We start from the raw sequence: 15,170 nt of genomic DNA on the forward strand, positions 1-15,170 counted from the left end.
CCGACATGCACTACCACTTCCGGATGTTCACCTTCGCCCTTGAGGATTTTCTGCACTCTGTCCATGACATCCTGGATCCTGGCACCGGGAAGGCAGCACACCATCCTCGCATCCCGTCTGTTGCCGCAGAAACCCCTGTCCGTACCTCTCACGATGGAGTCTCCCACTACAATGGCCTTGCCTGCCTTAGGCCTTTTTGGTTTTGGCTCAACAGCCCTATTCGCATCGCAAGCCAGTCCGCCGCTCACGTCTTCTGTCCCAACAGCTTCTAAGCGGATGAACCTGTTTACAAGAGGTACACCACCCGGGGACGTTGGCATTCCATGCTTCCCTCCCTTTCTCACTGTCTCCCACCTTCTCTCTTCCAGTACCTTAGGTGTAACAATCGTACTGTAGGACTTGTCGAGGAACGACTCCGTTTCTCGTACGAACCGGAGGTCATCCACTTGCTTCTCCAGTTCCCCAACACGGCCCTTCAGGAGCTCTACCTGGATGCACTTTTCGCATTTGTAGCAGCCAGAGGCACCAGCGGTGTCCTTGACCTCCCACATACTGCAAGCATCGCACTGAATCAGCTTGCCTGACATCTCCTTCTTTCGTCTCTACCTCTCAAGCGTATTGCGTGGTCTCCTCTCCTCAGTCTCCTAGCCAAAGACTCACACTTTACTCACAGGGCACTTCACTCACTCACTGCCGCTCGCTAAGAGCCGTCTTGCTTAAATTGACTGATAAATTGCCTGATTTACCAATTTACAAAGCAAATTCCTCAGTTTTCAACTGTTTTCCCACACTGACTACTTCTCTCCTCCCATTTGGGCTAGAGCCAATCAGTCGTATCTCTTGCTAATCTGCTGCTGCTGTTCCTCCCAAATCTACAGCAGATCTGAACAAAGACTTGCCTGGCCTTGGCCTTGGCCTTTACTTTAACTGGTGACCTCTTTATAAAGGTTTTTATGTTGGTTGTTCCACGAACCTCTGGTGATCAATCTTACCATTTTCTAGCATAGCTCTCTGTAAGAAATATTCTTTTAAAATGCCACTGTGGCCTTTTACTGCACTGTTAATTTCAAGATGTTGTCAATCTATAAGAATTTGGTATTTGTAAATCAGCCCATGACTTGCCTATAATGGAACCTTTAGTTAAATTCATAGTCGGTGAGAATATGATACTGCAAACTGGGAAGGATGTGCTAAACTGGAACTCACACTGTAAATCTACTGACTGCAGTTTTTACAAGAAAGTTCTTTGGATTGGAGCATCATTAAGCTCTGAGAGAACTTTGAGCTATCCATAAATGTCTTGGCCCTAAATTGTTGCTGCCTTTGTTACGCATTTAAACCCCTCTAATAGCCCTGTCCCACGGTGCGAGTTCATTCCAAGAGCTCTCCCGAGTTTAAAAAAAATCAAACTAGTGGTAAGCACGGAGAATGAACGTAGCGGGTAGGTCGGAGCTCGGGGACGTCTCTTAGCGCTAACGGCAGGCACTCGGGAAGACTCGCTAAAGGCAGGTAATCACGGGAAGACTTGTGAAGATTTTTCAACATGATGAAAAATGTTCACATGAGCCCTGGGTACCGACGAGTGGCCATTATCGTAAATTTCCGAGTTCGAATCAGGGCAAACTTGGGATAACTCTTGGAATGAACTCGTACCGTGGGAGAGGGGTTTTACTTTGCACTGTGTATCAGCAATCCAGATTTTTACATGTTTAATTCGTATTGCTATATTGCAAAAGCAACCATCTCTAGAGTTGATGGTGCTTTCAAAAATTAATGTAGGTAAAAAAATCACTAGGGAAATGTTTGATTGCAGAACCTATCGAAACTCTGTTTACTGGGATACCAATATTCATTAATTTAAGGCCGCGATAGATAGATTCTTGACCAGTACAGGTGTCAGAGGTTATGGGGAGAAGGCAGGAGAATGGGGTTAGGTGGGAGAGATAGATCAGCCATGATTGAATGGTGGCGTAGACATGATGGGCTGAATGGCCTAATTCTACCCGTGTCACTTATGACCCAATGACCTGATTCAATATTTATTGATGGTAGACAAAAATGCTGGAGAAACTCAGCGGGTGAGGCAGCGTCTATGGAGTGAAGGAATATGTGACGTTTCGGGTCGAAACCCTTCTTCAGGCATTCAATATTTATTGATGGCCTCCCTTATTTTTGTCTCTTTCCCTCCCTCTCCCCTTTACCGGTAGTTGACTCTCGCACTCACATATTGTTCTTGCATATCTTATGAAGTCAATATTGGTTTGTTTTCCTGAACTGTCAGCTTGTTGTGTATCCGTATTGAGGATAATTCCCCATGATTTGTCCTAAAGCATGACATAACAAGACGTGTTACATCGAGGTTGGACTCTATGTGTAATTAATAGCCACAAACAAAGACATTTTAGTGAATGCACTTGCAGAGATACAAGAATTTAATCGAGTGTCTGTCCAAAAACACCTTGCAAACATATAATATGAGAATCTTTCTATCAGTATATGGGTATTTGCTCTTGTCATCCCTCCATTTCCATCACTGATTTTTGTAACATGCCCATACGATGTTGCAGAATCATATGAAGTACTTGCACATGTTTCAATGCAATTTCTAAAGCCTCCGTTATTCTTTCCTACCTTAATTAGTTTAGTTTAGAGATACAGCACGGAAACAGGCCCTTCAGCCCACCGGGTCCGCGCTGTCCAGCAATTCCCGCACATTAACACCATCCTACACCCACTAGGGACAATTTTTACATTTACCATGCCAATGAACCTACAAACCTGCACGTCTTTGCAATGTGGGATGAAACCGAAGATCTCGGAGAAAACCCACGCTGGTCACGGGGAGAAGGTACAAACTCCATTCAGACAGCACCCATAATCGGGATCGAACAAGGGTCTGGCGCTGCATTCGCTGTAAGCCAGCAACTCTACCGCTGTGCCAACGTGAATGGTCTAGTCTCCCCCAGGCAGCCGGTTTGTTCTAGTCAAGATCAATAAAAGGTGATTCTCTTTCATAATTGCTGCAATTTTTTTTGAATGAACTCTAATAATCTGACTACCATGGTGTTGCATAGCTCCTTAGGTTTCTATACCGTTTATTTATCAACCAAGCCTTTCAGAAGAAGGATGGAACAAAAGCACAGCACTAGGACAATGGCCACCAGTTCCAGGCCATCTCTGAGTCATTATGCTCTTCGAGCTTACCATTGAGAAACTCAGCTCAGCATCTTGGAGCGAAGGAAATAGGCAACGTTTCGGGCCCCAACTGAGGAAGGGAAGGAGACAGCAAGGACTAACAAAATTGGGAGAATTCGATGTTCATGCCCCCGGGGTGCAGACTCCCCAAACGGAATATGAGGTGCTGTTCCTCCAATTTCCGAGCTGTCCAGTGGTAACCAACTCAATTTCTCCGGCCCCCACTTTGTCAACTTTACCAGCTCAAACTGATAGTTTTTCTGAAAGACCATTCTCTCAGATTGTCAGATCCAAAGCAAACAGAATTTGTTTCCTCAAGGAATTTTGCACAATAATTTTCGGTGAGGTTGGCGTGGGCAAGTTGGTTCAAAGGGCCCGTTTTTGTGCTGCATGACTCGCTATGACTCTATAAGATCCTAAAGGAATTAAGGAGCTTGAGATAGACAGGTGTGCAGTTAGCAGAATTGCATTTGATGGAGCTTTATTTTTCACAGATGCATTGTTTCAGTAAATGTTAAAGCAAACAATCTACTGGTCGAATCTAAAGCCTCTGTGGAGAATTGCTAGTAGTTCCACGCAGAATGACAGGCAATTCCTCACAAAAGTCCCATCGAGTTTGGGACTTCTGTGGAACATCCCGTTCTGGAGCAGGAGGTCGAGACAGTTTAGTTGAGAGATACAGCGCGTAAAACAGGCCCTTCGGCCCACCAGGTCCGCACCGACCAGCGATCCCTGCACATTAACGCTATCCTACACACACTTGGGGCAATTTACATTTATACCAAGACAATTAACCTACAAACCTATATGTATTTAGTGTGTGGGGGGAAACCGAAGATCTCGGAGAAAATCCACGCGGACCATGGGAGAATGTACAAACTCCGTACAGACAGCACCCGTAGTTGGGATCGAACCTGGGTCTCTGACACCATGCCACTCGGTTCCCCAGCAATCATCCTGATAAGTTCACTTTGAAACAACTTTGCCTGGTTATGGTCACAGAGGATTGCAGAACAGAAACAGGCACTTCGGCCTAGTTCAGCCTGGCATGGCGGCCTTTCTATTGATTAGTTTAGTTTATTGTCATGTGTACCGAGGTACAGAGAAAAGCTTTTGTTTTCTTGCTAATCAGTCAGGGGAACGGGGTTTTCCCCATATCCCTTGATTCCGTTAGCCCAAAGAGTGAAATCTAACTCTCTCTTGAATACATCCAGTGAATTGTCCTCCGCTGCCTTAGGCTGTGGCAGAGAATTCCACACATTCACAACTTTCTGGGTGAAAAAGGTTTTTCCTCATCTCGGTCCTAAATGACCGACCCCTTATTCTTAAACTGTGACCCCAGGTCCTGGACTCCCCCCAACATAGGGAACATTTTTCCTGCTGTAGGTTAATTAGCTTCTATAAATTGCCCCTGGTGTGTGTAGGACATGGAACGAGTGTACGGGTGATCGATGGTCGGCGTGGACTCAGTGGGCCGAAGGGCCTGTTTCCACGCTGTATCTAAGGGCTAAATTTGTGGTGAGTGTTGATTCTCACTACTTACAATAAAAATCAGCTCATCTCAGATAAGAAATCGCATGGAACCACACTGTTCCCTTAGCCTCCATGCCCAGATCAGTGTTTATCCTCACTCGGTATCACAAGCACAGATTATCATGTCACGATCAAGAGCTTTTTGTGGGACTGAGCAGTGTGTAAATTGGTTATCAGGTTTTAATCTTTGTAACCATGACTACGCTTCAAAATATTTCATATGCTGTCGGAAGCTTTGGCGTGAGGCAAGGCAGTGAAGCCATCTAAGGCAATGAACGTCATGTTTTTTTATGAACACCTTCCTCTCTCTCATTATTCTCTGTTGGAAATGTGTTGGCATTCATTTCCTTTTTCCTGTTGGCTGAATTTTGACAATGAGTTTTCCCAAAGCTTTCTGACATCTTTGGTAGCTTTGGCGTGGAACTGGCCTTGCTTGAATTTTCTGTGTTTTTGTTTTTATATCCCTTCAGTTGGAGGGTTTTCTCTCCGTGTGCTGGCGAGGTGTCTTCTTTTGCTTGGATTAGTTTAGTTTATCGTCACGTGTACCGAGGTACTGTGAAAAGCTTTTGTTGCATGCTAACCAGTCAGCGGAAAGACAATACATGATTACAATCGAGCTAGTCGTAGTGTACAGATACATGACAAAGGGAATAATTTGAACAATGTTTCGTTCAAAATAAAACCAGTAAAGTACGATCAAAGATAGTCCGAGGGTCAGCAAAGAGCGAGATAGTAGTTCAGGACTGCTCTCTGGTTGTGGTGGGATGATTCAGTTGCCTGATAACAGCTGGGAAGAAACTGTCCCTGAATCTGCCTTTGATTTTTCCAGCTTCTGCAGTTCTTGCTTAAACTGAATCTGGAGGTGTGCGTTTACACACTTCTGTATCTTTTGCCTGATGGGAGAGGGGAGAAGAGGGAGTGGTCAGGGTGTGACTTGTCCTTGATTGTGCTGCTGGCCTTGCCGAGGCAGCGTGAGGTATAAATGGAGTCAATGGAAGGGAGGTTGGTTTGTGCGATGGTCTGGGCTTCGTCCACAATTCACTGCAATTTCTTGCAGTCTTGGATGGAGCTGTTTCCAAACCAAACTGTGATGCATCCTGATAACTTCGAAACATAGAACAGTACAGCACAAGAACAGGGCTTTCGGCCTAACACGTCTGCGCCGACCCTATTGCCATTCTAACCTAATCCCGTCTTCATGCACATGACCCAAATTTCATTCTTACCTGCTTGTCTAAATACCCTAGTAAATATCTCGACTCTATCTGCCTCTACCACATATCGCGGCAGTATGTTCCAGGTACCAACCAAACTCTGTGTGTGGAAGAAAGACACAAAACACTGGAGTAACTCAGCGGGACAGGCAGCATCTCTGGAGAGAAGGAATGGGTGACGTTTCGGGTCTGAAGAAGGGTGTCGACCTGAAACGTGACCCATTCCTTCTCTCCTGAGATGCTGCCTGTCCCGCTGAGTTACTCCAGCATTTTGTGTCTGCCTTCGGTGTAAACCAGCATCTGCAGTTCCTTCCTGCACATCTGTGCAGAAGAAAACTTTTTGTTTGATTTTTAATTTTGTTCAATCCTGAAATACGTCAGCCGGTTGTGTGGCATAGATTTTACATTCAAGTCACACCTTGTTGTTTGCCACCTTTGGTCAAGGATCTGGGCTCAAACATTGGACGGAGTGCATTGCAATCACATTGTAATATCTTGACAGGCAAACCAACGAGGAAATGAGCGCCAGTTTTTACAACATGATTTTTCATCCATCGATTGATCAAGGTGGAAGCAAAAATTGTTGCCAAGAGCAGAAACATTCTCCAGCATTATTATTATAAAATTCATGAAATTTTAAAACATTTATTTTGAAGGAACGACAGTCCCCACATAAACAAAATTAAATTAGAACTGCCGGTGCTGAAAATTGGAAAGTAAAAAAATTGGAAAATGCATGGAACTCAGCGGGTCAGGCAGTATCTGTGCCATAACAAGCAGGGTTAATATTTAGTTTAGTTTAGAGATCTAGTACAGAAACAGGCCCTTCGGCCCACCGAGTCCGTGCCGACCAACAATCCTCACACACTTACACTATCCTTGCACTTAGGGACAATTTACAAGTGTACCAAGCCAATTAACCTACAAATCTACACTTCTTTGGAGTGTGGGAGAAAACCAGAGATCCCGGAGTAAACTAACGCAGGTAACATGGAGAACGTACAAACTCCGTACTGACAAGCACCCGTAGTCAGGATTGAACCCAGGCCTCTGGCAACGTCAGGCATCAACTCTACCGCTGCGCCACCGTGCCGCCAGTGCAGGTCTGAGACTCCGAAGGTGTTGTCTGAGCATATAAAGTATTTTTCTGGGCCAGAGAGCTGGTTCAACAATGCAGGTTCAGATACAATCCAACAATGTTTGTTTTTTTTTTTGTCTGTACAGCAGGAATAGTTGGCAAAAATCAAGTGCATTCTTCATTTCACTGGTTTTGTGTTGGTGGCTTGGTGAAGACTGCAATGTTGCACCCTGTGGAGGACCAGGAAGTCACTGACATTATCTTGTGGATGCCTACAACTAGCTGCATGCTTACTCCCCTACTCAAACAGTGGGAGTTGAGTAGCTTCACCATTATTCTTTCTACCAGTCTAGGTCACATTTGCCAGATGACTGGAACCTTGCATATAACTTCATTCACTTGGCAATGTTCAACATACAGAGGTAGAATTGTTTTGGTGAAAGAACAATAATGGTAACCGTTCCTTCTGAAGGAAATCGTTCCAGCTATTCCAAAAGAAAAACATTCCCTAGAATTCTAACCTAAAAAAATATTCCCCTTATTCCCTTAAAGTATCTCACTGCACCTTGGTAGTACACATGATAATAAAGAAACCATTAAATATAGTTGTGGCAAACTTAATGCTGCTGCACCGATCCCTGTGACACACCAATCATCACAACTTACCAATCAGAAAACAACCCATGTATTTTCTTGTGGTCAGCCAATCCATTCACTTCAATATATTAAACATGTAAGCTTTTATTTTCTGCATTTATCTTTGGCACTACTTGATCTAATGTCATCTGGTAATATAAATATAGCGCATCCACTATAGGTCCTCATTGTTCATAGGATGCGTTACTTTACCAACTTTTGAATGTCACTTTTAGGTCTGCGTCCTACTTGACAAACTTTCTTCCAGTCGAGACGAGATGTTGATTTGTACCAACTACCTCTGTTTTCTCAGGTCCTGGTCTTTGTTGGACTGATAACGTTTTGTTACTTTATTATTGACATTAACTTTTTTTTATCTCCTGAGAACAACCCCCATCATCCTTTTCTGTTTTAATTTGAAGACCAATGAATCTTTAAGTATGCGCAAAGGGGAGATAGGTCGGATATTGGACCAAAACCAAATCAAGGGATGTGATGATTAGGCAGCAGAGTGGAGTTAACATCAATGATAAGAACAGCTATGATGCTATTGAATGGTAGAGCATGTTCAACAGGCTATGTGGACCAGCCCAGCTAACATTCACAAGTTCACAAATTATAGGAGTAGAATTAGGCCATTCGGCCCATCGGGTTTACTCCGCCATTCATTCATGTCTAATCTCTGACTCCTAATCCCATTTTCCTGCCTTCTCCCCATAACCCTTTCTAATCAAGAATTTGTCTATCTCTGCCATAAAAATATCAACTGACTTGGCCTCCACAGCCCTCTGCGGCAATGAGTTCCTCAGATTAAGTACCCTCTGACTAAAGAAGTTCCTCCTCCCCTCCTTTCTAAAAGAGCGCCCTTTAGTTCTGAGGCTGTGACTTTATTTCTTAAGTTTTTATGTAAATATTTTCAAAGCCCTCCCATTCATTAGATAGTCATTATTGTTGGCTTAGTGTCAAACTTGGTTGGATAATGTTCTATTGAAATTTTGCTACATTAACGTGTTAAGTACTTGTTTGCGGTTTCCTAGTCACACGTCATCTCCCATATCTTGCATCGCCTAAATAATCTAACCACTTGAACCATCCAATGTCACTTACGCTGCTCATCCTACCACATCCAGAGAGCAGTGCTTAACTGCTATCTACCTCATTGGTGACCCTCTGACTATCCTTGGTCGGACTTTGCTGGCTTTACCTTACACCAAACATTATTCCCATATCATGTATCTGTACAGTGTAAATGGCTCGATTGTAATCATGTAATGTCTTTCCGCTGACTGGTTAACACGCAACAAAAGCTTTTCACTGTACCTCGGTACACATGACAATAAACTAAACTGAACTGATGTACCAAGATGGTTAAAGCCAAATAGAAAGTGATATTTGATTGATTATTTTTGCATACTTTGTTGAAAAATACATGGGGATACAGGAAGATGATTTCAAATATTTTTCCTTTTTCTATGCTTTGGAATGTCCCTCTGTATACCGAATACCGATAAACCCTGATTATATGTCTATGACTTCATTCAAAAGACAATTAGAGGAAGAAGATGTGGGATATGAACATGGGAATAGGATGAATTAAATTGTTCTTTCACAGGATTAGTATGGGCACTCCTTGTTCAAACAGAACATTGAATGGCCATTTCCTGCACACTATCTATTCCACAAGTGGCCAGTTCAGAATGTTCACAAAATCAAGGTGAGGTTCGAGGAGACACAATGGATTGAAAGGCCGCTTGCGTTTCACTTTGATTTTGTGAAAATGTCCTGGTATGTGATCTGCTCCTAACTTGAACACCATGTCGTGACAATTGATGAATTTAGTTGGTGGGAACAGTTTGTTAAAGACTTGGTGCTTCAAAGCATGCACTTGCTGAGATCTCTATTTTGTGCGGCTATCAATCCTACAAGATAGTTAAGACCCTTCTTCAGACATCTCGACCCGAAACGTCACCCATTCCTTCTCTCCGGAGATGCTGCCTGTCCCATTGAGTTACTCCAGCATTTTGTGTCTAACTGCAGTTCATTCTTATGCATGGACGAAGGGGTTGGATGTTCAAGATGCTCGATCATTCTCCCACCCATTAAGTTGCTTTTTCATTAATGCCAATCCTTGTTTTCATATTTCTCTCCTTAGATCTAAACATGGAATTTAACCCTTCAGACCACCCTCGTGCCAGTACCATGTTTTTAAGCAAGTCGCAAACAGATGGTAAGTGGTCTTTAACTCACACCAGCCTACTTGCTATTGAAATTACATTGTGTTTTTTTTCCAAAATTTGTTATATTTCATTTTGAATAATAGTAATGCATTATTTTATTGAGTCATCGAGAAGCTTTCTAGCCCTTAAAGTAAGCCGCCACACCTTGCTTAGATATCACCTTGACGTTTTCATTGAAAGGTCACCCAAGGCTCTGTGGGGAGGAGCACAGTCTAGGGTTTTTCTGCTGCTGGACGTTGGGGGGCAGTGTCTGGTGAAGACATCCTCAAACAAGGGAAGGGGTTTCACTCAGGGGGCCACATAAGTGGTGAGGGCTAAACCTCTTGCCTTTGCTTTTGCCACCGACTGTTTGCTTGTCACAACTTCATGCCAACTGCTGATAGAGATGCATCAGTGAGGGGAGGGAAGTTGAATACAGAGGTATAGTCAACGACTTTGTTGAGTGGTGTGGGCTGAATCACCTGCAGGTCAACACTGACAATCGAGCCATTTAGTAAAGCCAGCAAAGTCCAATCAAGGATAGTCAAGAGTGTTTTATTGTCATAAGTCCCGGATGGGACAATGAAATTCTTACTTGCTGCAGCACAACAGAATATGTAAACATAGTAAATAATGGGGGAAGAGAAAGAAAATAGAAAAAGTTCAATAAATAACAAATATAGTGCAATAATAATAGTCTTTTGCAGTTCAGAGCTCAGAGCTTATTCGTTGATGTATTTAATAGCCTGATGGAGGTAGGGAATATGTTGTTCCTGATTCTGGAGGTGTTCGTTTTCACACTTATTTACCTTTTGCCTGATGGGAGAGGGGAGAAGAGGGAGTGGCCAGGGTGCGACTCGTCCTTGAGTGTCCTGCTGGCCTTGCCGAGGCAGCGTGAGGTATAAATGGGGTCAATGGAAGGGAGGTTGGTTTGTGTGATGATTACACAAAAAAGCTGGAGAAACCCAGCGGGTGCAGCAGCATCTATGGAGCGAAGGAAATAGGCAACGTTTCGGGCCGAAACCCTTCTTCAGACCGAACCCTTCTTCGGCCCGAAACGTTGCCTATTTCCTTCGCTCCATAGATGCTGCTGCACCCGCTGAGTTTCTCCAGCTTTTTTGTGTAACCTTCTATTCTCCAGCATCTGCAGTTCCCTCTTAAACATGGTTTGTGTGATGATCTGGGCTGCGTCCACAATTCGCTGCAATTTTTTGCGGTCTTGGATGGAGCTGTTCCTAAACCAAGTTGTGATGCACTGATAAAATGCCTTTGAGGCGCATCTGATGAAGTTGGTGAAAGCTGTTGGGGACATGCCGAACTTCCTATTCCTTCTAAGGAAGGAGAGTATGTGTTGTGTATTTTTACTCTGAATCAACTTTATTTTTGGAAAAATAATGTAGATCTCCACTGTTGACAAATGGCTGTTGAATTGTGTTCTCAGCTATTTTTTTATCTTCCAGAGATATTTTATTTATTTATTTATTTTATTTATTCCGACCAAGTAAAGACATTAAAGACATTAATAGTAACAAAATCGAAATGATCAAACAATTGGACATTACAATCAATATTTACAAGCAATGAAAAGAACAAAAAGCAAATTTCCAATGTCCAACTCTGTGTCTGTACAAGCTCGAAAAGGAGTGAGAAGAAGAATAACTTATTAAATCTCACCCCTTTTCCCCAACACTTCTACCATATTTAAAAATCAATTAATTAATAATAATAATACTACCCCAGGCAATTTCCCATAATACCTACAGACATATATACACACAACTATTATACACATACAAACTTCATATATGAAGTAACCAAACATAGGTTCAAGGTGAAGGGGAAAAGATTTAATAGGAATCTGAGGTGGTAACATTGTCACATGAAGGGTGGTGGGTGAATGGTACAAGCTGCCAGCGGAGGTAGTTGAGGTTGGGACTATCCCAATATTTAAGAAACAATTAGACAGGTACATGGATAGGACAGGTTTGGAGGGATATGGACCAAATGCAGGCAGGTAGAACAAGTGTAGCTGGGAAATGTTGGCTAGTGTGGGCAAGTTGGGGCGAAGGGCCTGTTTCCACATATTCCACATAAGAAGTTGCATTGGAGACGAATGTATGAATAAAAATTCGGAGTCAAACAAGTTAATATCATATCTGTATAACACCCTTTTAAATATAGAAATCCCATCATCAGAAGTAATTAGAAGAGCCTGGGAAGATGAACTTGGCTTAAATATTCCAAAAGACAGATGGGAAGAAAACCTATATATACACAATTCTTCGACTAATGTTACGCATTCGTTAATTCAATTTAAAAAAACCGCACAGACTCTACTATTCAAAGTCTAAACTGAATAAGATCTTTCCAAATGTATCTCCTATTTGTGATAAATGTCTCCTTCACGAAGCAACTATTACACATTCCTTCGCCTCTTGTATAAAGTCACATATTTTTTGGGGAGGAATATTTGAAATTTTTTCAAAAACTCTAAAAACAAAATTGATTATTCTAGGTACGTCCGAAGCCTGCTCTGAGCTATCATTATTTCAAAGACGTTTCCTTAATTATGGCCTGATAACGGCAAAAAAACTAATACTCAAATTTTGGAAACATACATCTGTCCCTACTCATAAAATGTGGATTACAAACATGTCTGAGACGCCACATCTTGAAAATATTAGACTTGTCTTAGCAGAAAAAACAGATATTTTTTCGAAGACATGGACACCATTCATTGATTTATTACAAGGATTGTATGGTACAACACAATTTTGGAGTTAAATCTAATTACGGGTTGGGTGATGGGTGGGGAAGGATGTGAGGCAGGTATATCACCACTTTTTTATTTCTTTCCCTTTTTGTCTTTTTATCTTTCTATTCCTTTCTTCTTTCTTTCATTTACTCACTCTTTGGCTTCACCACTTTGGTAATCTTGGGGTTCTATCTTTGCACATCTCACTTTTTCTCTTTTGTGCTTTTTCTCCTTTCTTTTCTTCTAACTATAGCTAAAAGTTAAAATTGAGGCTGTACAATAACTGTAGTATGTCATATGCCGTTGGTTATATTTTTGTACATTTGCTTCTAATAAATAGAAATATATTTTTAAAAAAGAAGTTGCGTTGGTGTTTGTAGATCACAGATCAGGAAACGTCAATAAAATGCCGCATTTCAGAAGTGATTTATTCATAATGACATTATCATTTAGACAATGAATCAGGCTTTGATAGCAGTGATTGCAGACAGTTGAAGCTACACTTGAGGTGGGGTATATCTTCACAATGTGCAATTAAGTGGATTACGCTGTCAGGTGTCAATAAACCTTCCTCCAACTGTCTGACCCCCCTCTGCTGACTCTAATTTTCCGGCTGCTTGTCTGCCCTGCAGAGTTGGATGAGCAGTAATTTCCTTTAATTAACATTCGGAAGGCTAAACCTCTTGCCTTTGCTTTTGCCACCGACTGTTTGCTCGTCACAACTTCCTGCCAACTGTTGATAGAAATGCATGAGTGAGGGGAGGGAAATTGAATGCAGAGGTGTAGTCAACGACTTTGTTGAGTGATGTGGGCTGAATCACCTGCAGCTCAACACCGACAAGACTATGGAGTTAATGGTGTACTTTCGGAGGAGAGGAACACTCCTGACCCCTGTCTCCGTCAATGGTGTGGATGTGCAGTTTACCAGGGAGTTTAAATAGCTTGGAGTGCACCTGGACAGTAAATGGTCCAGGTACGCTGAGGCCCTGTATAAGAAGGGACAGAGCCGGCTGTACTTTGTTGAGAAGGTTCTGCTCCTTCAACATCTGCAGTAAGATGCTGCAGATGTTCTACCAATCAGTGGTAGCCAGAGCCATCTTCTTTGCTGCCTTGTGCTGGGACAGCAGGGCAAAGGCTGCGGACGCCAATAGGATCAACAAACCCATCAGGAAGGCTGGCTCCATCCTGGGGGCGGAGTTGGACTCATGGGAGGTAGTCTTGGAGGGGAGGATGTTCTTCAACCTGCGCAGTATCTTGGACAACACAGCTCACCGCCATACCATACATCGTCTTTACCACTCTATCAAACACAAAGTGGTGGAGGAACTCAGCGGGTCAAGCAGCATCTGCGGAGGGAGTGGATTTGCGACGTTTCGGGTCAGAACCATTCTTCAGTCTGATGAAGGCCAACTTGCCTAATCCTGCGGTGCTGGCTCAAAGGGCCGAATGGCCTACTCTTGCCTACCTATTGTCTATTGTCTATGCCAAATGCAGTTCCATCTTCAACGCTGTCTACCTGTTGTGCCACTTTCAGGGAACTGTGGACTTGTACTGCTTGTCCCCTCTGTTCTGCAGCACTGCTCAGCGCTCCGCCATCCACTGTGAAAGTCCTGCTTTTACCTTTACCTTTCCAAAAAGCATTTCAGATTTAGGTTCAATCTTATCATTGTCACGTGTCCCAAGGTACAGTGAAAAAACGTTGTTTAGCATGCTGTGTAAAAAGATCAGATATACTATCAAGATATAAAACTGAGTGAAACGCAAGTAGAAAAGATAGAGCACAGGGGAAGATACAGGAAGCAGTAACATCATTCATAGGATTGTCAATCTGCCTGCATCAGTTCCACAGACAAAGTCCAATGGCGTAGTGGTGAAATGGACACCACCTTAGACTGTGGAAGCACTGTTCAGAAGGCCGATAACAAAGGGGAAGAAGCTATTTCCGAGTCTGGTGGTGCATGCTTTCAAACTGTTGCACCTACTGCCAGACAGGAGCAGGGAGGGGGAGGAGGAGGAATGACTAGGGTGGGACAATTCTTTGATTATGTTGGCTGCTTTCCCTAGGCAGTGTAAAGTGTAGAGGGAGTGAATAGTGGAAAGTCCGGTCTGTGTGATAGACGGAGCTACATCTACAACTCTCTGCAATTTCTTGCAGTCTTGGGCAGAACTGTTCCCATGCCAAGCTGTGATGCAACCCGGCAGTGCACTTTCAATAGTGTGTCTGCAGAAGTTTGGATGAGTCGCTGAAGGCATTGCCAGATTTTCTCAGTCACCTCAGGAAGTAAAGCATTGGCGTGCCTTTTCGGCTGTGGCATCAATGTGGTTGGTCCATGGCACACTATTGGTTATACTAATGCCAAGCACTTTCAACCATTTCCACTTCATCACGATTGTTGCTGATTGGAGTATGTACTCCACCATGCTTTCTGAAGTCAACAACTATCTCCTTTGTCTTGCTGACATTAATGGAGCGGTTATTGTCTTGACACTTTAGAGTCATAGAGTGATACAGTGTGGAAACGGCCCAACTTGTTCACATCTGC

General features: G+C 43.0%; 1 protein-coding gene across 2 annotated transcripts in view; it reads left to right on the plus strand.

Annotated features, from left to right (window-relative positions):
* The window catches only part of ccny (cyclin Y), a 214,186-nt gene that overhangs the window by 154,253 nt on the left and 44,763 nt on the right, over positions 1–15,170 (plus strand). For both annotated transcript variants that reach the window (XM_055665294.1, XM_055665293.1), the window contains exon 2: positions 9,809–9,883. In XM_055665294.1, coding sequence (XP_055521269.1) covers positions 9,817–9,883 — 67 coding nt within the window. In that variant the 5' untranslated portion in view covers positions 9,809–9,816. The remainder of the gene's footprint in view (positions 1–9,808; positions 9,884–15,170) is intronic.

Source organism: Leucoraja erinacea, chromosome 2 (assembly GCF_028641065.1).
Source record: "Leucoraja erinacea ecotype New England chromosome 2, Leri_hhj_1, whole genome shotgun sequence".
In the NCBI taxonomy this organism is placed as follows: Eukaryota; Metazoa; Chordata; class Chondrichthyes; order Rajiformes; family Rajidae; genus Leucoraja; species Leucoraja erinaceus.